At 36.5% G+C, this 24,709-nt stretch overlaps 1 protein-coding gene across 22 annotated transcripts in view; it reads right to left on the minus strand.

Annotated features, from left to right (window-relative positions):
• Positions 1-24,709, minus strand: part of fibcd1a (fibrinogen C domain containing 1a) — a 398,615-nt gene that overhangs the window by 118,124 nt on the left and 255,782 nt on the right. For all 22 annotated transcript variants that reach the window (XR_012384132.1, XR_012384133.1, XR_012384135.1 and 19 more), the window contains 2 exons: positions 17,650-17,815; positions 14,242-14,378 (listed from right to left, as the gene is read on the minus strand). Coding sequence is in view for 17 of the 22 variants with exons in the window: in XM_073910115.1 (XP_073766216.1) it covers positions 14,242-14,378; positions 17,650-17,815 (303 nt within the window). In the remaining 5 variants the exon portion in view is untranslated. The remainder of the gene's footprint in view (positions 1-14,241; positions 14,379-17,649; positions 17,816-24,709) is intronic.

The following is a 24,709-nucleotide window of genomic DNA, read 5'->3' on the forward strand; positions in this document are numbered from 1 at the left end:
AGTTTCTTCAATCACTCTAGTGGTGTGTTCAAACTCTTACATGGTTAAATAAAAAACAACTAATGTCCACTAAGCTGCCTCAGGTTCAGAAAGGCTCCAAATTAAATCTAGCAACACACAAAATATCATTGCTCAAAAGCCCTTAGGTCATTCCAGAACCATATTAGAGTTTGTGTGAGAGGCAGCGGAATCAGATTTGAGATTCGTTGGACTGAGGTCCTTTCAGTAAGTTTGTTGACCCAGATCACAAAAATTGTAATGATTTTAAAATAGAAATTGTTTTAATTTAGATTTTAATTTTGTAAATATGATTCAATTCAATTCGTCTTTATTTCTATAATGCTTTAACAATGTAGATTGAGTCAAAGCAGCTTAGCATAGAAGATTTTAGTGAATTGAAACTGTGTCAGTCCAGTTTAGTTCAGTTCAGTGTGGTTTAACATTCACCGCTGAGAGTCCAAACCGCTGAGCAAATCCATCGATGCGCAACTTTAAAACTCCCGAACCATGCAAGCCAGTGGCGAGGAAAAAACTTCACCCATTGCACACCAGGCTCAGTTGGGCACGACCATTAGTCCTATGGCCAACTGTCTTGTGCAAAGCTGCAGTCTAAGCACCGGAGGCTGGAGAACGCTAGACGTAAGCGAGAACTCGTTTGTCCCTGGAGTCTCACAGGAATCAGTCTCATGCTCTCCACTCCTAAATGACCACCACAACAGCTGCTCAGGATACGGCCTGGTCTGGGATTATGGAAATCTTGGGATCATCTCTTTACAGGTCTTGGATCACATTAGTGACGTTGCATAATCTCTGGGGTCTCGGGATGAGTATCCCCAGGTGGAAAATTCAGAGTGGTATAAAGCTAATAATTTGAGTAGGGTCTATCTGCAGACTGTAAGACAGGGGCATAACAGGAGGGGTGCGTATCTTGTAGTAGAGGCGTAACTTAAAGTTATGTAGACCCACATAATTAAAATGATGTTGTCGGCAAGAGGGAACTGTAGCCATCAGTTATTAATGTCTACACCTACTCCACTCCTAAACCCAACCATTACAATTATTAATGTCTGCACCTTCCCCAACAATCACAGTTATTAACGTCTACACCTTTCCCATCACTAAAGCCAACACATACAGCCGTGAGTTGCGGAGGCTTTTATTCTCAACGTGCTTACTATTATACTGTTATTTGAAACCATAGAAGTCAGGGGAAGTCAGGGGAGTGGAGTTGCTAAATGAATGAATATAATAACATTAAAATGAATTTGGAGAAAATGCATAAAAAAATTGGCTGAAAATTTTCTCTGGAAAATATCTCTGTCACTTTGCCGATAGCATCTCAGTTGTGACATCTTACAAGGTTCAATGGGATCTCGATAACTGCAAATTACACCACCTTAATGTTACGTCCCTCTCTTGAATCATTAAGCAGAAGCTTTTATCCAATGTGATTTACAAATGAGGGCAACAGGGGTAATCAAAGTAACAAAAGCACAACAGCATGTGAGTCCTATGACAATTTGTCCAAAATTAATTTCATTGACAAATAGTCGGGGCAACGCAGTGGCGCAGTGGGTAGCACGTTCGCCTCACAGCAAGAAGGTCGCCGGGTCGCTGGTTCGATCCTCGGCTTAGTTGGCGTTTCTGTGTGGATGTTTCCCAGAGATGGGTTGCGGCTGGAAGGGCATCCGCTGCGTTAAAACTTGGTGAATAAGTTGGCGGTTCATTCCGCTGTGGCGACCCCGAATTAATGAAGGGACTAAGCCGACAAGAAAATGAATGAATAAGTGACAAATAGTCAAAATAATTAAAAATGATAAAAGTTATGTTTACGTTTATTTTTAAACAACACAATACTGATTTGCCACTCAAAATTTTATTTTATTTTTTGCTGCTTTATTAGCTACTTATTTAAAATGAGCTAAAACAACACAATTCTTGAGTTCTTTCTTTTTTTCGGTTTTTATGTTCAGTCGACTTAAACTTGTAAAAACAAGTTAACTTAATCGATTTGTGTTGGGACAAAACATTTTTTTACAGAGTACAGTATAGAGAGTTATTGTTAGAAAGTTAGATAAAGTTATTTTATTTTATTAAAACAAAAACTGCCACAGGATTTAATTTTAAAAGATGACGAATGTGGCGTTAGCACCTTCTGTGTGGACTTTGCATGTTCTCGCTGTGTTTGTGTGGGTTTCCTCCAGATGCTCCAGTTTTCACCCCCCAAAGACATGCGCTATAAGTGAATTGGTAGCCAAATCGGCCATAGTGTATAAGTGTAAATGTGAGAGTGTATGGGTGCTTTCGAACACTGGGTTGCAGCTGGAAGGGCATCCTGTGCGTAAAATATATGCTGGAATAGTTGGCGGTTTATTCTGCTGTGGCTTCCTCTGATTAATAAAGGGCTAAGCTGTAGGAAAATGATCGAACGAATGACGAAGATGATAAATCAATTAAGATGAAGACGACAAAGATGAGGGCAGCACGATGGTGCAGTGAGCAGCACAATAGCCTCACAGCAAGATGGCCGCTGGTTCCAGCCCCGGCTGGGTCAGTTGGCATTTCTGTGTGGAGTTTGCATGTTCTCCACATGTTGGAGTTTGCTTCCTCCGGCTGCTCTGGTTTCCCCAACAAGTACAAAGAAATGCACTATGGGTAAATTGGGCAAGCTAATTTGTCTGTAGTGTGTGTGTATGGATGAGTGTGTATGGATGTTTTCCAGTGATGGGTTGTAGCTGGAAGGGCATCCGCTGCATAAAACATATGCTGGATAATTTGGCGGTTCATTCCGCTGTGGCGACCCCTGATGAATAAAGGTACTAAGCTGAAAAGAAAATGAATGAATGAATGAATGAACGACGAAGATGATGAATCAATTACTATTTAAATTATTGTGTTTGTAAGTGTAAGTGCTTAGGAACCAGATGTGGTGAAAGATATCTTGACCAATTACATGACAACACTGGGTCATCTGACCAATTAGAGAAAAGCACAACCTCTGAATAGAGGGATTTAGAAAGACTGGGCCCTTAAATGAACTATTTCAAAGACTGAGGGGAAAAAGAGTTGATGCTGCAATGCATGTTATGAGATCTTTATTTAATTACGTGGATAATTATGTGGATTAGAGTGAATGTTTTTAAATCTATTGCCAGAGACTTCCAAAACACAGTACTAAATCTTTAAGCTAGCATAATAGGAACATTCTTTTCAGCATTCCACAGAAAGACAAAAAGGGTGAGTAAATTATATTAGAAATTACAGTTCTGGGTAAACAGTCGTCCTGAAAGCAAATTAAATGTCCTGATTAAAAAAAGCTAAGAAAATGATAATCAGAAACAACAAGTACTGTACATCCAGAGCAATTTATGGGTCTCCTAGAAATAAAAGCAATTTATTATGTGTCCCAAAAAGCAAAACTTTAAAGAAGAAAAAAAAAATACACAGAGGAGGACAGAACTACTTATTAAAATGCCTCTGGGGATTCTGGTTTCCAATATTTGAGATGTTTTTTTGTTTTTTTTTTGCCTGAAAGTGCATTGTTATTTTTGACAAATAGTACTATGAGAAAGCTTCTGACAGAGGGGGAATATTACACAAAGAAACAAATCAATGCATTCAAGTGCAAAATAATCAGATTTTCTTGAAAAATTGCTAGGGGGCAATTGTTGAGGAAACAGTATGCATCCCTCGGTGTTAAATGAGCTTTGAAGATCCAAATGTCATCCGCGCCATCTGACAGTGCCGAATGAGATCACTTGCTATTAGGAAATAAGCAGAGGTGAGGAGCTAATGTATGGTTGCAAATAAAATATGGGTGTATTTTTAAAACAGTACTGGAAGAGAGTGATTTTTTTGACTTTCAGTTTCATTTATGGCATCTGATTATCTGTATGTGGACGAAGCGAGTACTGAAATACTCTTGACAGGGTTTCCTGCCGTGCTCCTGCATTGAAAGATAGTACATTTTAGCTGAGTTGTGAGTTTTAGCTTGTTTAAATTGATTGTAATGAGAGAGAAAGACTGAGGGCTGAAAAATATTACACAGGCTTTAAAAAGAAAACATATTTCTATTTCTATAGCTCCATGCCACATATATTTTTACTAAATAAAATAAATAAATAAAAATACATATATTTGAAATGGTTTAAATAAGTGTAGCTACTCAATGCTAACAATACAGCAATTTAATCACCCACCCAATAATACCCATTATATTTCAATAAATAATTTACAGAACTGGTTTTAGGGTTCATTAATTAAAATAGTTAAAATCTTGATTGTTCTGATACAAACTAATCATTTTCTCCGCGAATAGCCAATTATGTGAACACTGATTACATAAACTGAATCATTTCAAAAACTGGTTCAATCTGTCAATCCAGTTCTGTTAAATGAACTGGTTAAAAAGAATCAAACATCTTGATTGCTCTTAAACCGTGTAATGATTTACTCACTGAATAATCAATCAGTCTCTATGCTCAATTAATACAAGCATCAAAAATCGTAATCGATTACCCATTAAATAATGGCTAGTTCTGAAGGTTTATTCAATAAAATTAATCACTAGAACTGATTAATTTTTATAAAAGAATTAATAATCTTGATCGGTCTCATACAGTTTAATGATTCACTAACTTAAAAATATACTCAGATATTCTGAATATTTTAAACTAAGGGTATTTTAGTATAATAACTAATAATTAATGATAACTAAGAATAAAACTATTGGTCAAAAACATTTCCATTACTTTACTTGTAAAATCGTCTCGTACTTAAAAACTATCTGAAATCAAATCATTATATTAAATTATGAAAAATACTTATCATTTGAAATGAATTAACACTCTGACTTGTGGTTGTTTAGAGAAGCACCTGTAATGCCTCATTTCTGCTGAGTGGAACAGTACGATACTGTATGGTTTGGTACCGGTCACTTTTATCAGGCTTGTACCTTCACTGCCAAATAGTACCAATGGTACCGTTTTGGTGGGTGTGGTGTACGACAAAAAGTTGCAGTCGATGTCATTCTTGATTGATTGTTCAACCTAAACAAATGCTTTGTATACATAAACATAAATAAATGTTTATTACTAACCTTTCTATTAACAGGATTCGATTATAGCTGCAGATCAATGACAATGCAAAATAGCCTACTGTAATATTTGTGATTTATATGCAAAAAAACCCAAAAACATTTATGAACACATACAGAGACTTTAAGTCTAGGAAATATTGCCAATTACAAATTAAAAATAACCAAAATTTCATTTCATAAATGATACAAAACATTTAAAGTCACTACAAATCTCTCATCCTTATTCTTTACTGGCACTTGTTTTTACACGCTTTTAGATACCCTCGTAAACGACACCAGGACACAAGCAGATTCTGCTCTTCTTCTTGACTTTGTGGCTGTTCATCAAAATGACGAGAAGGTTTGTTTGATGTCAGGTCGACCATGGTTCTTTTTTATATGCATATATTATAATGGTGTTGTGTTGGGCTGTGTATTTAAAAATGGCACTTCCCTTGTTTTCATTCTCTTGGCTCGTGCATGCGCTACTGATGTTTCTCTGTAAACCAATAGCGTTCAGCTGTTAGTCTAGCTCCACCTTTTGGTACCCAAAAAGTGGTACAGTACTGAAAGATTCTGACTTCTCGGATCAACGTTTATCCTTTTCGCATGTCCCGTTTCTCATTATCTTTATTAGATATGATTATTTGATTATTTGTATGAGTTTTTAACTTAGAAATGATTTTAACTAATCAATAAGTTAAACACACTACTTTATGTAAGAATGTTCAGTGCATTTGCCTGTCTGTGTAACTTTTTCAGGAGCCACCAAACTAGGTCAGAGGTCACAGAGACCTTGAGTAGAACTGAGGGCTGAGGACTGGAAGCAACTGTTTCTATTGTTATTTCTAGTAGTTAATACTATCTAAAATGTCTAAAGTGATTTTGCTATTTTTACAGTTAATTCTTTTTAAAGTAATTTCTTTTTATGTTAAATAGACATTGTGCGTAGTGAGGATATTGTAGCCGAATGTTGATGGAACCAGTCTTGAACCAGTTTGATAAAACAGCTGAACGTACAAGAAACAACCTTGAGTTTCCACAACTGATTGCCTCTTGCATCTATTGTGTCCCTGGTTTAGCGTTTCACAGGTCTGAAGTCAGCTGTAAACAGTCGAGTGGATGTCTGACGTTTATGCTTAAGATATGGTTCAGATTTGATATGTATGACGCAGTTAATGACGTTATGTGAGAGTATAATTGTTATTGATCGGTGATTGTAAGCAGAGCGGCCTAGGAACTCATTGCGAGTGTTGAAGCTGGCTTCTGCTACAACCTATCTTCAGTAAACTTCATTTATTTATTTAAATCTCTGACTCTGGCTCTTCTTCATCTGACAGACTGGTTATTCTTTGGGTTAAACTGTATACTATCCCTACAGTACGGTTCACTTTTTGGTACCTTTTGACAGTGGAAACGGCCATAAAAACGTACCGAACCATACTGTACCATACCGTATACTACTACTCAGTGGAAACAAGTCATAAATAGGGCTTTAAGATACCAATATATCAGTCAAGTGCATTCTTTTTACTAAAACATATTTTCTATAAAAACATATTTGCTAGAAAATGTAAAACACGACATGACATGTTTTACTACATGTTTTACTAAGTTTGTCCTCATCATTTTTACTTTTGTTTGTTTCAATTTGTGTGGTTTTGGATTTCGTGTTTGTTCAAACAGTTACTTTATTTTTATTTCTCAGAGCTTTGCACAAGAGCTCTTGACATTAGATGTGTTTAGTTAAATCTGCTAAATTACAATTTTTAAAACAAAAACTTTAAACTAAATATATAAAAACTAAATAAAAAAATGTTCACAAAATCAAAACTGAATTAAAACTAACAAAACCATGAATAAAAAGAACTAAAACTGAACTGAAATTAACAGAACATTTTAAAATAGTATCAAAATAAAACCCAGTTTTAAAATGCAAAACTGTAATTAGCTTGTTCTGAGCCATTTTTAATTGAGCTTTAAATTAATTGTATGAAATTATTGAAACGAGTCATTACTAACACTTACGCTGCTACTACAATGTATATAGTCAGGTCACATGAGCAGAATCTGAACGATTGTAGGCAAAAATTACCCATGGATATTCTCTTTAAAAAGAGTCATTTGCAAACCCAGCGCGGATGCTTTTAAGTGTCAAAACACTTCATCGCAAGTTCATTTCTATGAAAACAACAGGGTGTATGAAATACCCAGCGCTCAGACAGGTGCTAGTTCTGCAAGCTGATGGAATGTGTGAGGACGTGAAGTTCATGTCACTTCACTTCTCTGTTTCCCCTCTTCTGAGTAGACATTGACATTCTGTTCACAAGCTTCCAACAGTGGCTCACATCAACCTGACTCATGTCACACTTTTTTTTGCCATCCAGTAAGCTGAGAGAAAGATTTCAGTGGTGAAGTTTGGGTAGTAGATCGTGTTAAAGTGATGAAAACACACAAAGGGAAACTCACGGCCAGGTTTGTAAATCTCTGCCTCTTTGGTGTTGGTCCACTTAACGGGATATTTAGGGAAGTGGTGTTTGGGAACGCTGTTTGGGAGGCGTAATGCACCTGTGTGCTGACAGAGGTAAAACAGGGACATTATTCCAGACATGGCTGACAGCCACAGCTGCCTTCCAGATGTTTATACATCTGATTACTGCATAAATGAAGTATCTGCTCCAATTAACCACGGTATGCCATCGTTTAGGGTTTTAGAGGATTGTAGCTTTTTCATTAGCCCCATGTGCACTTATTGCTCCTCTCTGTCTTTTGTATGCAAGAACTGAAAATATACTAAGAAACTATTGAATTGAACATATTTAGAAGTTCGACCCAAAACAAAAACTGATGTTGAATGCAAAACAAACATCATCAGAAGCTCAGCATGCCAATTTTTCAGTTCAAATCTGTCAAAAAGTGCCAAAGTTGGTCCAAATGACTTAACAAATAATTCTATTGAGTCAGTCCTTTAAATTAAACTGTCTGAATAAAATGGTTAAAAAGAATCTGTATTATATCAGTTTAAATAAGTGCAAAGCCCCGTTCAGACTACATGATTTTTATTGTCAGCTCTGACAGTCGCTCTGTCAGATTATGGCATTTTGTCTAGAAAAAATCTTGATGTGTCAAGGATATGAAATATGCCAAACTACACTTTGCTTCTCGATCAGTCATTGTGTGACATCTACGACAGTCATTCTGTCAAATGTCTCTGTAATTGTCTATTAAGTGTTTCCCACAGACGGAAGGTTCACCCATACATATGTGTGTGTTTTCTGAATGAAAACAGTAGAGGAGTAGATAGAAGAGATTTCGGAGTTGTGGAAGCTGTTTCCCAGCATCGACTGTAAACAAATCACAAATGCTAAACTTTCTTCACATTAAAATGACAATAAAACCCTCAGTAGACAGCCGGTTACCGTGTATTCATATAAAAATATCCTGCACCCCATTGTGAATGAAAACATAATGAGTGATTTGTTTTTAAATATTAATTCCAGTAATAATATATGCAGTGGGGAAATAAGTATTGAGCACATCGTGTTTTTTTGCTGGTTTAAATGTTTTTAAAGATACTGTTGACATGGAGTTGAACCAGATGTTAGTAAAAACCCAAACAATACATAAAAATATAAACATAAAAATATAACAAAACAAAAACAATCTGAAAACTGAGTTCTGTGTAATCACAATGCAATAACAGAAGGAGAAATTGCAGAACTATAAAATGTACTTTATATAATCTTTTTTTTGTTTGGGTGATGACAGCTTAAAGATGCTTCTCCTATGGAGAATGAAGTCACATGCATTGCTCATTGTGTCTATCAAATCTGATTTTTCATTTTGTATTTTCTATTGGATAAAGGTCAGGTGGTTGTCTAGGCCATTCGACAGCTTGATTTTCTTTCTCTGAAAGCATTTGAGAGTTTCCTTGGCTGTGTTTATGATCATTGTCTTGCTGAAATGTCCAACCTGATTTCATCTTCATCCTCCTGCTAATGTAGATGTTGGAATGAAGCAGCTAATATTAATTTACAACGAGGAAGGGCAGAGAGTTGCTGAGGAACTACTGAGGGATTTCAGATGCTGTCTGGGCTTTCACTGCCTCTCTACACCTCCTTTTCTTCATGTGTTCAATACTTTTTCCCAGTGTCATTTCTTTTTATTACGCATAATGTAATTTGTAAAATAATTAATATTGTTTTCTTTGCATATATGAATTTCTTTGGTTGTTAACAACATCTGGTGAAAAATTCAAGTTAAGTATTTCCCATGGAATGTAACCTAATGTAAACAACAGTGAAAAAATGTAACATGCTTGACTTTCTGTGTTGACTGTGTTAACTGCAGAAAAAGCATTGATTGTCATGTACTATAAAACACTACATGAGAAGAAATGACTAAATCTTGCGTCCTGAATCTCATTTGTCATTTACAAAACCCCACGGACACTGTACGTCAAGTAAATGATGCCGAAATCTGAAAAAAAATCATGTTATCTAAACTTGGTTTAACAAATGTATGATTCTTATGCATATTCTTATAGTTGAATCTGTCAAAGAGAATCAAAAAACGGTCTTGAACAGTCACAGTTTACAACGAGTGTAATAATCACACTGCAAATGCCTGGAACATGGAAATTGTTGCAACATAGGCTCATTCTGAAAACGTAGCCCTGTATACATTTTTGGAGATCCCAAATCATGTACTCAGAGGAACATAGAGCTGCATTTCAACTTTTAAAAAGAATGCTACAGGGCGGTATGGCACTGTTGCTTTTAGCGCTTACCAGCTGGCCACTTAACAGGCACGTGTACAGGTAAAGCTCGACCTAGGCAGAGCACATGCCCTTCTTTTCTTGATAAAAAATTACCCGTACACCCCCCCCCCCCCCCCCCCCCCCCCCACAGCTTTTGAAGTTCATAATTGTCCAAATTAAAAATTATTCAGTTCGCAATCTTGGGCCACCTCTAACCACCACTCCCCTCCCTCACGCTTTACAGTTCACGATCGTACACTCCATGGCCCCAACCATCTCTCAACCCTCTTGCATGCTCTTTAATTTGCGATCATTCACATAACCAACACCAAGACAACCCCCTCTGCTCCTAAGACTTCAGTTTGCGATTGTCCACCCCGCCCAGTCTTCAGTTGATGATCATCTTCCACAACTGAGATCTGAAAAAGCGTACACAACAACCTCAGGTGGATTCACGAAAAAAAAAAAAACTGCAAAAAACGAAGCTCCTGGGACGCATTTTACTTTCTCTAGAAATGTAAATAGGTATACGTAATCAGAATGAGCCTGGATTAAAATTATCAGAATTCTGGTTCTTCAAAATGACTGATACATTATATATTCTAAATCCTCTTTTGAGAAATGTTTTTCAACATTCACTTAAAGTGTAGGTGCTTTTGTTTTGTTTTTCTATGATATGCATATCAACTATGAATTGCTGTATAAAAAGTCCTTCAAAAAAGCCATATTTATTCTTCAAAAGAACAAATAAATAAATAAATAACACCATGTGACTTTGGAACAACATGAGGGAGAGTACATAATGACAGACTTTCATTTCAGGCTCAACTATTCCTTTAATAAAACACCAGAGAGCGAGCGTTTGGAGAGGAGAGAGGAGAGCTCATTCCTCCACTAACTAGGAATGTCCGTGACAGGGATTGTGTGCATGTCCAAGCATGTGAAATTATAACCCCCTCCTTCAGCAACCCTCTCCGTGACCCGTCTGAACTCGGCCTGATCTACTCCGGTACCAGAAGAAAAGCCCCACATCCTCATCAAAAACCGCTGGAGGCCGGAGATGATGAATAGGGGTGCTGGATCTATTAATTCCCTGTAACAGTTCCTTTCTGCCTCTTCAGATTCCCAGCGCTCACGGCACGCTTAACGGTGAAAGACGATGTGTTAAGCTAATGCTTCCACTGCCGCAAAGCAGCTTTGACTGTAATCAGGGGATACAATATGTCACCCTTTTCAACACCATGTATGCAAGCCAACATAAGCAAACATGAAAATATGCGTCCTGAGATTGTGTCAGAATGAAGGCCACTATGTGACTGTGTTTGGTACACAAGGATATGTAGTGTCCTTTTGGTTTCTATAGGGTGCTACTATATAGTGCCATCCACTTTTTTTCAGAAATATTATTGCCCATTAATTTATGCAATAGGGGTTTATAAAGCATATTTGTTATTACAATATCGCCAAACAAAAAGACAAGGTTATAAAACATGAGGGAAGGCATGAAAATTTAATTTAAGCACTGTGAAAGATGGTAGTATCTATTGAAATAATTTATTTCTAATAACTTCATTGCAAAATATGTCTATGTTTATACATAGAGAGTTGAAGTCAGAATTATTAGGCCTTCTGATTTATTATACCCTCTATATATTTTCCCCCATTTTGTATTTAACAGCAATACGATATATTTCAACACATTTCTAAACATAATAGTTTTAACAACTAATTTCATATTTAATAACACATAATATTTTACTAGATATTTTTCAAGATACTAGTATTTAGCCTAAAGTGCAATTTAAAGGTGTAACTAGGTTAATTAGGCAAGTTAGAGTAATTAGGTCGTATAATGATGGTTTATTCTGTAGACAATGGAAAAAAATATGGCTTAAAGGGGCTAATAATATTGAACTTAAAAGGGTTTAAAAAAGTAAAAACTACTTTTATTCCAGGAAAAATAAAACAAATAAGACTTTCTCCAGAAGAAAAAATATTATCAGACATAATGTGAAAATTTCCTTGCTCTGTTAAATATAATTTGAAAAGCATCTTCCTATTTCATTGCAGGGCTAAAGTTGGGAGTTTTTTACATTTGGCACGAAATCCCCAATGCCTCTACCACTGATCTTAATGAAACAGTGGATGATGACCATAAAGACGATGTGTCATCAAATATCTTCTTTCCTCTTCCTGCAGATGTCAGCCTGGCCCCCGCTGTGTTTTTTCATATCAGGATGCTCAAAATCTTAGTAACACCATCTGTTATTTGAAATATCTTCTTTCATTGCAATAGCCTTGCACAGGCAAACACAGAAATAAAGCTTATGATGTTCTCCAAGTATTGTTCAAAGAGTCTTCGGAGGACAGAGAGCAAATGAGGATACGGCGTGACAGTGTTCTTTCAATTATTCATTATCAGATACATTTCACATACTCTAATTCGTTTGTCGTACACATAATGGCACTGAATGAAATTAAAACAAAGTGCTTTTTTCATATTCTTAGAGGATTGAAAATGTTGAAGATCTGAAGTTAATTGTTGATATGGAAAGCACAACAGACGTACCTCCCTGAGAACTGATTAAACCACTTTTTAAGACGATTAAACATGCCGTCTGAAAAGAAAGCCTTGGAAACGTGCCACTTTGAAGCAATCATTGTGTTCCACTTACTGTAATTGCAATTGTACAGTGAAAATCCTACCATATTTTGCCAGACTCGAACCCTGTCATTGTGGTCAACTCCTCTGTGATTCAAGTTTGCTGACATACATGGCGAGCTACTGGACAAACTGGTAAAAACGGTAATGCCGTCCATACAAAGTTAAGGGGTCAGCTGGTAAGCGCGAAAAGGAACGGCGCTACACCGCCCTGTAGTGTTCATTTTAAAGACGAAATGCAGCCTTACGTATTTCTGACTACATAATTCACGATCTCCAGAAATATAAAATATAAAAATAATTAGTGATCATACAAAATTGTGGTATATTGTTAATTTCTTTAAAATAAATCTGACAAATAGGCAAAACCTAGTTGTCTGAATGATACTAAAATACTCTTTTTTTGCCTATTTGTCAGATTTTTTAAATTATTTAAACTATAATACAATTTTGTAAGATGTCAAATTTTTATCTATTTTAGCTAAAATAAATTAAAAAATTAAAACAAAAATGTTTAAAAATCTAAATGTTCAAAAACTAAATAATATTCTAAAAATTATATATGTTTTCAACTGAATTAAATATCAATAACAACAATAAAAATAAAAATAGAAAAATGAAAAACAATATAATAATACCAGAGAAGGCTGTCTAATTGTCGAAAGTAATAAAACATTCTTTTTGTGTGTATATATATAGCCCTCTCTGGTAAAGAATAAAGCAGCAGCACAGAAAGGTTTGAGCATCCCCTCCACTAATCTTATCTTGTTTATGTTCAATAACCCTGAGCTTACAGCCCTGTTGCTATAACAACAACTCCAAAATGAGTTTCCAAAAATGGATCAATTGACAAATAAAACCAAATAAACTTACCCAAATGATACGATTATTAACAACATCTGAATTATTCTTTTAATAAAGGCATAATAAAAGCATGTTCTCTGGATTTACTGAATTAATGAGGAATAAGTTTGACTAAAATTGTAATATCTGTTTTATTTTATACAAGTAAAACGCAAACAATAAATGGAAAGAAATGTTTACAGTTTTTGATTGAAAATCTGGGTTATTGTACCAAATATTTATGTTTTGATGCTTCTGAAATTAAATTAATGGTATTGTGTGGTCAAAAAATGACAATAGACATGTCTAAAACATGTGTTTTTGAAGTGATAAAAGATCATTCAAAGTGTTTTTGAAATATCATCAGTAGTTAAACTATTCTGTTTCATCAATGACATTACTGCAAAATATAAATTTGGACAAACTGAAAATTTTAGAGAATTCTTTTCCAAAGCTGTATATATATGTATTCTCATATATATACACACACACACACACTGCCAGTCCATGTCTTATCTCTATCATTATTCAAAAGACCATGAAATGAATACTCTCCTACATACGAGCTAATGCTCTCAGAACAGATAGTTTGCTTAGTCTATTATGTATGCAGCAGCTGTAATGAACTGTACACTAGTGAAACATCGGTTTGAAGCGTGTTTGTGCATGCGAATGCATTCATGTGCGTATCTGTGACCTGCTTACTAATGCGTGGGAGCCTACGCTTAACAAGTCAATGCCTAATGGAGTGACTCATTACAAGTGATTTTTATTCCTACGGCTGCTCAAATACATTTAGCAAAAAAAATATATATATAAATACATAAAAAATGCCCGGAGGTGACCAAAAAGTACGTCCGAACATCGCATGACTTATGAAGTGACACATCAGCGACTCACCGTCCACCCGCCTCCATCAGTAGTCATGTCACAGAAGACCTGGAAGCCTGCTGGGTAATGCGTGGGGAACACCGAGTAGATGCCATCCTCTCTTTGCCCGCTGGCATAGATGTCACTGCAGTCTCTGGGTCTGGAACCTGCCAGAAGATGCATGCCAGCATCATCAATGCACATTAAGAACAGTGCTTTAAAATACTTAAGTAATTGTACATGATTACGGCATTGTAAGTATTTTAAGTGCTTGAGTAATTGTACTTGATTACTGCATTGTATGTATTTTTAAAGGTGCCATATAGTGCATTGATTCAAGACTGGCCTAAGAGAGTAAAAAAATCTGCAGAAATGGTTGCATATACTAATTTATAACAAGAAGAATAAGCTCTAGAGTAGAGTTGCCCAAACCCGGTCCCGGAGGGCCGGTGTCCTAGAGAATTTAGATCAAACACACTTGAACATGCCAATCAAGCTCCTACAAGGTATACTCATAGCAAGTGTTTTAAAACAAGTTGGACACCAGTCCTCCAGGACCAAGTTTAGGCACCCCTGCTCTAGAATAAAAATCACGGTTTGACTATATTTGGAATGGTCATGAATATTAATGAGATCGTCTCTGATGCTCCGGAGCTCATCAATGCCTGCTCTCGCACACACACACACATGCATATACAGAGCATGATGTACTCTAAATATACTCTTGCAAAAAGATACTAAAACTTTTATAATAACTACACACTATAAATCATTTATTAAACATTAGCAAATAGTGAATTCAGTATCTGTTAAGCATTAACTCTACATTAATAAACGTTAGTAAACAGTTTATAACTGAAGATACAAATGCTGTATTACTGACTTATAAGCACATTTATAATGTACTTAATAATTGTACTTTCGTAATTTGGTAATGCTTTATTTTTCATTACTAAATTAAGTATTGCATTATTTACAAACCAGTTATTTAAGCATAGTTGGTTGTTTTTAAAGATCATTTAGAATAAGAGAGTAAATGATTAATGACATATTCAAATTAACATTTATAATTCTTATTATTAGTGGTGCAGTAGGTTGTGCTGTCGCCTCACAGCAAGAAGGTCGCTGGTTCGAGCCTCGGCTGAGTAAGTTGGCGTTTCTGTGTGGAGTTTGCATGTTCTCACTGCGTTCGCTTGGGTTTCCTCCGAATGCTTCGGTTTGCCCCACAATCCAAAGATATGCGGTACAGATGAATTGGGTAGGCTAAATTGTCCATAGTGTATGGGTGTGAATGGGTGTGTATGGATGTTTCCCAGAGATGGGTTGCAGCTGGAAGGGAATCCGCTGCGTTAAACATGGGCTGTATAAGTTGGCGGTTCATCCCGCTATGGCGACCCCGGATTAATAAAGGGACTAAGCCGAAAAGAAAAGGAAGGAATTCTTATTATTTAGGCATATACTAATAATTAATTTGTATGTTAATAAACATACGCCACAGCCATATCACCCTGCAGCCCAAGACTGAAGCTAAGCAGGGCTGAGCCTGGTCATACCTTGATGGGAGACCACATGGGAAAAACTAACTTGCTGTTGGAAGTTGAGCTAGAAAGGTCAGCCCCCGCTCAACTTGTGGTCTGTGTGAGTCCTAATGCCCCAGTAAAAGTGAAGGGGACACTATACTGTCAGTGGGTGCCGTCTTTCGGATAAGACGTTAAAACCAAGGTCCTAACTCTCTGTGGTCGTAAAAATCCCATGGCACTTCTCGTAAAGAGTAGGGGAGAGTAGGGGGCCAAAGTCTCTCAATCGGCCCTTAAGATCATGGCCTCCCAATCATCCCAATCCATCGAATTGGCTGTATTACTGTCTCTCCACTCCACCAATAGCTGGTGTGTGGCGAGCACACTGGCGCCATTGTCCTGTGGCTGTCCTTGCATCATCCAAGTGGATGCTGCACACTGGTGGTGGTGTGGAGAGACCCCCCCTCATGATTATAAAGCTCTTTGGGTGTATGGCCATACACAATAAATGCGCTACATAACGACACATTACATTACATTACATAAAATGCTTTATTAACTCAACTACATCCAGTTTTGTGACCTAATCTAAAGTGAGGACTATTTATGCTTTATAAATCCCTTAACAAATGGTTTGAATACAAGGAGTGACTGAGCTGTCGAGAGTGGTTGCTTTTTCAAGTGCAAAAACAGACATTACTTTGATTTCATTGAGCGTAAAAACAAAAACACTGCTGTAAAAGTCCATGTCCAGTCTTTAACGAACTGTCAACTGCTTTTAACTCGATCAACAACTTGTTCAAGCACTTGAACAGAAAACATTCTACGTCATTACTCGTTACCAAGGAGAACACCGTCACTCAGAAACACAGCGGCCCAACTCAGCCTAAACAGGCTAAATTGGATTTTTGTGCAGGATCAGGAGTAAAGGTATCTTCTGAATGTGAAGAGAAGTGTAGCTGCTTTCACATATTGTGTCTTTTGCGAGTGTGCACATTAGGAGAGCATGTTGCATGCTCACATTTCCCAGGCACACCCAATTGAAAAAGTCACATAGCAAGAACTGACTGATCAGCTTCATGCTTTGTATGGAATATATACATTTTGGTGGACGGATTTCCTTAGACAAACACAGAACACCCAAACACTGCACTGCTTTTGCATACTATGGATGTCAATGGATGTTTTTTCTAAATGTCTTCTTTTGTGTTAAAAAAAAAGACAAACGGGTTTGGAACAAGAGAATGATAAAAGAATTTTAGGTTTTGGGCGAACTCTTTAAGTCTTTTGAATATGTCAAGCTGCTGTGATCAACCCATTGTAATATTTTAGAGTGAATATTAAATTACTGAAAGAGCTGCAGTTTATGTTGTACTTTTATAGATTTTATATGTTTTAAAAGTAACTTTTAACTAAAGTAATTAGTAATCTGATTACTTGTTACATGAATTAATTAGAAATGTAATCAGATTACAATTTTTCCATTAGTAGTCAGTAATTTATAATCTATTACTTTTTCTTTTCAACGTAATTTAACCAACACTGTTGATTACTATAAAGTACATATTTAATTTTACTCAAAACATTAACTTAAATTTTGGCCAGATACTTAAATTATTTAACTGAATAAACTTTTTGCTCAGCATTTGTACTTTCACTTAACTTTACACCCTGTATTAAGCTCCAAGCCATAACTGCATTGGTCTTTGTATGTTTTGAGACCCTTTCAATGTTCAATATAAGAAAAGAAAGCTTTTAGACTTTAAATCTGTCGTGTCGCTCCTGCTGTCTAAGCAGTGGCATGTCTCTTTCACACTGCTAGGGAATCTTACGAGGAAATATAGGTGTGAAGCCATTTCCAGGGCTCATTAGGGCCTGCTGGAGAGTTGAGAATATGTGGCTAATGAGGAGTTTTTTTTACCCTCTCCAGCGGCGCAGCCTTTGGGCCGGACACTGCGCACCGGAGCCCTCTGCAGATCTGCCTTAAGACGGCTCTTGATGTTTCCATTTTCCTTCTGCATGGAGCTGAGCGCGTCACTCACCGAGTTCACCACTTTCACCATGTTGATCTGGCTTTCTGACAGTAGCTGGAGAAAAAAAGCAGAGATGAAAAGACATATTTAGATAGTATGCTTGAATAAGATGAAGTTACATACACCATAAAAAAAGGCTGGGTTTGATAAAATTCTTTCATGTTGTTTTAACACAAATGGATTAAGGTAATAGATTTGTTTTTACAAATGTAAATAAATTGAACCTTAAACAGTTAATTTGTTTAACAAAGAATTGTGTTGACTCAGCTCATTTTATATATATTAGTTTGAACAAGCAGAAATTTTTTTAAAATGTTTAGATCAGAGATGCCCAAAGTTGGCCCATGGGGCAAAGTTGATCCATGGTAACCTTTGATTTGGCCCACTATCCCATCTGAAAAAAGAGAAGGAGAATGATGGGGAGTTGGTTGGAGCGAATGTCTTTGACAGAGATCATTACTTCGATTTAAACGTAACCTTTTGTTTCTTTGTTTTATTGCAGAGCTACAAAAAAAGTCAACTGAAATTAAATGTTCCAATTAAATGTAATAAATGAATCAAAATTTTAAAATGTAAAAAAAGTCACTTGACAAAAAAAGCAATGCACAAGATGGCGAGCAAATCAAGGTAAAGGTAGGAACAGACACAGGTTTTCAGCATTGAACTCCATTGTGGTATAAATGCGATTATGTTTTTACCAGGGCCATTGCTAGACATAAAATTCTACTGGGGCACAGCTCCCACTTTAAATTTTTTTTTTAAATAATAATAATAATAATAATAATAAGAATAATAAAAATAAAAAAATGTATCTATATATTATATTATATATATAGCATAAATATAAGGCAAAAGGCCAAATTATTATTTAAAGAGCACCTATTTTACTGCTTTTACAAGATGTGAGATAAGTCTTTGGTGTCTCCAGAATGTGTCTGTAAAGTTTCAGCTCGAAACACCCATCAGATAATTTATTATAGCCTCCAGAATTTGCCCATTTTGGTGTCTGAGTATACTGTAGCTGTTTTTGTGGCCTGTGGCTTTAAATCCAAATGAGATGCTTCTCCCCACCCACTATTCCAATGTGCATGTCTGTTTCTCATCATGAGTTACGTCAGATAAACAGCACAGTGACACAGACAGACTCGGATGAAGCTAAAACACAGCTCATTATTCAAAAGTAAGTTTATTTTGTGTATTTGTGGTGGAGTTTATTCAAGCCTTTCTGAAATGACGAGTCTCACACAAATGCTGTTTGCGGTACGCACACAGATATATTTCAGCTTACTGACACCATGCAACCAAGGTGATTATAGCAGTTAAGAATTCCACAGAAATTTTACTGTCTTTCTTACAAACATACTCTATTTTAAAATGTTTTAAACTTATGCAAATCAAAGAGTTGGAACAAATATTTTAATCCCAGTTTATTTGCAAAAATGTTCTACATGTTATTATAGAAACATGGCATCTGTCAATCAATTCGGTGGGTGGGGAAAACCACACACCTACGTCACGTAGCGGGTACCTTAAAATCACTGCGATTTGGGTCCTTTCTTAAGGTCAGGAAAGTTTAAAAAAGAGACTTGTTGGGTTTATATCACTCCAATATGACCGTGTACACACTATACCTACACACAGTTCTGTTCAAACAGCTTACAAAAGATGTCTTTTAAAGCCTCTACCTGAATAATACTAATAACATAATAATATTATTATTAATAATAATAATAACAACAATAATAATAAAAAAGAGAATAAATGATGAATAGCTTTATCTATGCTAAGCTTCTTTGACACAATCTTCATTGCTAAAAACACTATAGAAATAGATTTATTGAACTGAATATTGTAAAGAACATTTTTATTTTAAAATACAAAACTTTTTTTGTAATGATTACTTTTTGTATGTTTTCAGGGGGGAAAGCTTGAGGTGGACATTTCCATATTTAAACATATTCATAGATCAATATTGTTGATCAATTGTCATATCTGTCTGTGAGTTTTACAAATATTTTATTAATGAAACATACTAAAAAAAAAAAAGTGAAATATGTGACTAAATCTAACTGAAAACCTTCATTCATTATTCATTTTCTTTTCGGCTTAGTCCCATTATTGTTCTGGGGTCCACACAGCAGAATGAACCACCAACTTATCCAGCATGTTTTTTCGCAGCAGATGCCCTTCCAGCCACAACCTATCACTGGGAAACATCCATTCACACTCATTCACTCATTCATTTAGCTTACCCAATTCACCTGTGACTGAAAACATTTATAACTCAACAAAATTAAATAACTCAATTGCTATTCTTAATTGTTACTGATTCACAAAACCTTAAAGACATGGTGTTTTGATTAGTATGCAGTGCTACTTTCTATTTATTTATTTATTGGATTCTGCAATTCTGTCTATGTTTTCTAGATTACAGTAATCATTAATTCATTCTTTTGTTTTTCGGCTTAGTCCTTTTATTAATCTGGGGTCGCCACAGCGGAATGAACCGCCAACTTATCCAGGATATGTTTTACGCAACAGATACCCTTCCAGCTGCAACCCATTACTGAGAAAATTACAGTAATCATTGAGGCTAAATTACAGATTTTAAAATGTGATGTTTTCCTATGACAGAAAGCTGATCATTCAGTCTTCATTGCCACATGTCGTCCCTCTGATATGCTGATTTGGTGTAGAAGAAACTATTGAAAACCTTGATAATAGCATTTGCTATTTTTGTGTAAAAAACTGCTTGCCACTTCCATCTTATAGTCCATACTCGGTTTGGACACAATTTGGCGCATTTCCAGTGTTTAACAGTTCTTTGGTTGACTCTGGCCTTTCCTAAAAGCCTGTCTTAAACAATAACAACAATGCGGTCTCTGTGTCAGCATGTGGTCCTGGGCACTGCATTAAAGGAACAGGTGCAGTCTGCTGCTCAGCACTGATAGCGCTTCAGTTCAGCGGGCTCACAGCCAGCGGCTCTGGAAGCTGCGCGGTTTGAGTTTCCCAGACAGCTCTCTTTATTGCATGCATCAGCAAAGTGGCTCAGGTCACCTCGATGAGGATTTAAAAAAAAAAATAAATCTTGATTCTGAGTGAGGCAAACTCTGCCTTTTTCCAAGGACAGACCCGCGTGTTCCAGACATCAAATATCATTCATCAAAAACTGGCACTTGAGCATAAAGGAAGCTCAAGCTATATTTACGCTAGTGCTTTATGTTTTAACATACACAACTATTGTTATGGTTACACCAAGCATCAACGCCACTCCAGAGTTATTGACCCTCAAAAACACTTTTGGAAATGCTGCAGACTCTTAAAAACCCTGGATTTTCATTTCTAACTGTATTCACAGACCAAAGTTCTGCTATTATTTTATACTGCAAATAGTCCATGTCAGGGTGCAAATTAGAGGCGGGGGTGGTTTAGCAACCATAAATGAGGCTTGATCCCCCTCTGAAGTTCAAAATATGTTGCTGACCTCTCTCTTTATATAGTTGCAAATAGATGAAACTGATCAGCATCTATAAGAATTATAGCATTATAAGTTGATTCAACTTCTTAACAATTAAATAAATGCATAAGAAAATCATTCAGAGACATCCAATTCTGTCTAGAAGTTGTGTCCTCTTCCTCTTCGTAATTATTCTGAAATTTTAGCTGTGTTAGACCGTTTTTTTTTTTTTTTTTTTGGATGTTTCTGAAGTGTCAGTATAAAGCAAGAGGCTCCACCCCTGGAAAGCGGCAGATCATTTGCATTTAAAGTGGCACAAACAAAACACCATATATTTTGCTGACACCCAAATAGGGCCAAATAGGACAGGCTACGGTAAATAAACTTGGGAGTATTTCCAGCTGAAAATTCACAGACATATCCAGGGGACAGCAAAGATTTATTTTTAGAGCCAATCCAAGACTTCTAGGGGCCCAAAGCCAAACTCTGCAGGCCCCTATTAGCGCGTTAGCAAAAATCCAAACCCCTTAATCTGTTCAAAGCAGTTTTATTGTCAACAAACATAAGTGAGATGAAATAGCCAGTGATAAAATTAGTCAAGTGCAAATATCTGCAGTGCAAATACAACTAATAGTTAATATACATATGCAGATATAAGGATTTGAGTCAAATTGAATCAAGTAATCAAATTTCTACACTTTTTCTTCACTATATGAATCAAATATACACATATTCTTATTAAAGTTACTGTAATTGTTCTGTCAAAAGCAGTGAATGAATCTCTCGCTTTCTTGTGACTCTGATTTGTTGTATGATTGACGTCAAATAACTGAGGAGCTTCAATATCAAATGCACTACAGACTATAAGTTTTATAAACTCTATAATGACAAGCATTTGATTATTTTCCAAACTGTTTATGCTCATTTAAGATTTTTTATTTTTTTATTTTATTTTTTTTACATATTTGTATGCATATTCATCCTTCAAAGCACACACACTAACTGTTCATTCCAGTTCCCGTGGTGTGTAAAGGAGTTGCTCAGGGAACAGTGTCTCTTTATAGGGCAGGGGTGCTTAACCCTGTTCCTGGAGATCGACCTTCCTAAAGAGTTTAGCTCCAACCCTGATCAAACACACCTGAATCAATTTATTAGGACCCGAACGGCACTTGATAATTACAGGCAGGTGTGTTTGATACTGGTTGCAACTGATATCTGCAGGAAGGTCGATCTCCAGGAACAGGGGTCAGGGAACAGGGGTCACCCCTGTTATAGGGCATACTCACACTATGCTATCCGAACCATGCCCGGGTACGTTTACTGGTTCGTTTGAGAAGTGTGGATTTATTAAACATTCTTACATTCTTACGTTTTAATTAACGCGAACTGTCATAGTTTATTAAGGATGCCAACTCCTCGCTGCACGACAGCTGCACCTTCAGCAAACCTCCTAATAAGTGCAAAACGAGGACTTTATAAACATTTACGAGCATCAAAAGTGGTGGATCTGTTCAGCAAAATATTTGACTGCTTGTCACTGCATCCCAAACAACTAAAACGATAGAACAAAAGCAATCGGCACTGTACTAATCGAGAGCACTTCTCTTTGCATTAAACTGAACAGTCGCATCACATATGACATAAGCGTGTTCAGGTTCGGAAGGCAAATGGCAGCATGAGTGTAGACCATCGGGGAAGAAGAAAGGGGAGACAATCGTACCCAGTACAGGCAACTGTACCTAGTGTGAGCACGCCCATAGAGCATGTCTGACAGTTACGCACCTTTACACAGGGCTGGATTAACTAAGGGCCAGGTGCAGCTGTAGCCCAAGGGCCCACGGAAGGAGGGAGCCATTGACTGGATGAAGAATGAATTTTGCACCATGACGCAGGAAATGCTGTTTTGCTTTAGCATGTCGCTAATATGAAAAATATGACTCGGAGCTGCTGTCGCTGTGTTTTGAATAACCCTGTTTAGTCCCACATAAGGATGACCAAATGCCCTGCTTTTTTTCCCAGGAAAGTCCCTTATTTCCCAGCACAGTTTCTTATTTTGGCGCCACCACAAGAATTGTCCATTCAAAGGGAGGCTAGCCAAGAGCATCATAGAACAAAAAGTAAAATTTAAGCAGTATTCGTTATTTATGTGCATTAAGAGAAGCCTGGACAGGTGGAATCATGCAGAATGGACTCATAACTGAACTGCAGTTTAGACTGCGAACCTGCGCAATCCTGTCCAAATCAAAAAACCAAATCCAAAAGCCTACACACTGAGTTACCAAAATGTCTTTCACTGTGGAGTATCCAGCTCAAGAAAATACTCGGTTTAAGTCTAAATCGACAGCTTAAACTTTCAAATTAATGAACATCCCTTTTATAAACACGACAGTAATAATACATAGAAATGAAATACTGAGCGCTGCCTTTCATCAGACAATATATCTGACGTGAAAACAACCTTCTGTAATTGATTGATTTAAGACAAAATGGAAAATTGAAAACATGGATTTTAAAGATATTTTAGAGATTTCTTTCTGATTTTGTTAAATTTGAAGTTTATGTTATGTGATAAATTTTGTATGATTGTACATAAAACAGAAAACATTTATAATAATCAAATATAAATCAAATAGTGGAAAAATGTATAATAATAATAATATTATTTAGAAAATTATAAAATAATAAAAGCAACAAAAAAAGGAGAATATATCGGAGAAGATAAAATAAATGAGGCCCTTGGGTTTGATATAGCCCCAGTGCCCAATATGTTCTTAATCCTATCCTGTCTTTACATGAACTGATTGATTGATTTGGAGGTTAGCTACATAGAAATGGTAATGACACATCTTTAAAGCAAGGGAAAAGCACCATGCCGTTTTTATAATCATTTAATGTTTTCAGAATCCCTGGAAGCCAAAATTAAACATAAACAAAATATTTCTTTCACTTTTGACTTGGCCTATTTGAAGAATTGGCTCTCTTTATTTCTTGTATTTTTGAAAAAGGGCACAATATGTCCCCTTTAAAATCCTGTGTTAAAATGAAAATGCACTAATGTAAGCGTAGCCTCGGTTGGCGATAAGCAAAAATGAGCCCTAAAGTGAAGCCCTTTTCCTATGACACATAAAAGCGTAAAGCTCTCCTGCGGGGTGTGAACGAGCAGCGAGTTCTTTGAGAGAGTGTCGCTAACAAGTCTGCGTGCGCATATGTCGCAGTGACAACACTGCAAGCGAAGTGTGTGTCGGTGTGTATGTGTGTGAACACGCTTGAAGCTGATGATGGCTGACGCAGTGTGCATTTTCTGTGTGGATGGTTGGGACATTAACACTCGCAGCTCTCCTTGGACTCATTTGATCCAATACACTGCCATAGCAACAACCCTTAAATATCTATCATCATGAGTCTATCATTCAAAAGAAAAAAAATAAGTATAAGAGAAAAAAACAAACATAATGACCTAAAAAGTGCAACGCACACCATGCTCTAACCTT

This window comes from Danio rerio, chromosome 8 (assembly GCF_049306965.1).
Source record: "Danio rerio strain Tuebingen ecotype United States chromosome 8, GRCz12tu, whole genome shotgun sequence".
Taxonomy (NCBI): Eukaryota; Metazoa; Chordata; class Actinopteri; order Cypriniformes; family Danionidae; genus Danio; species Danio rerio.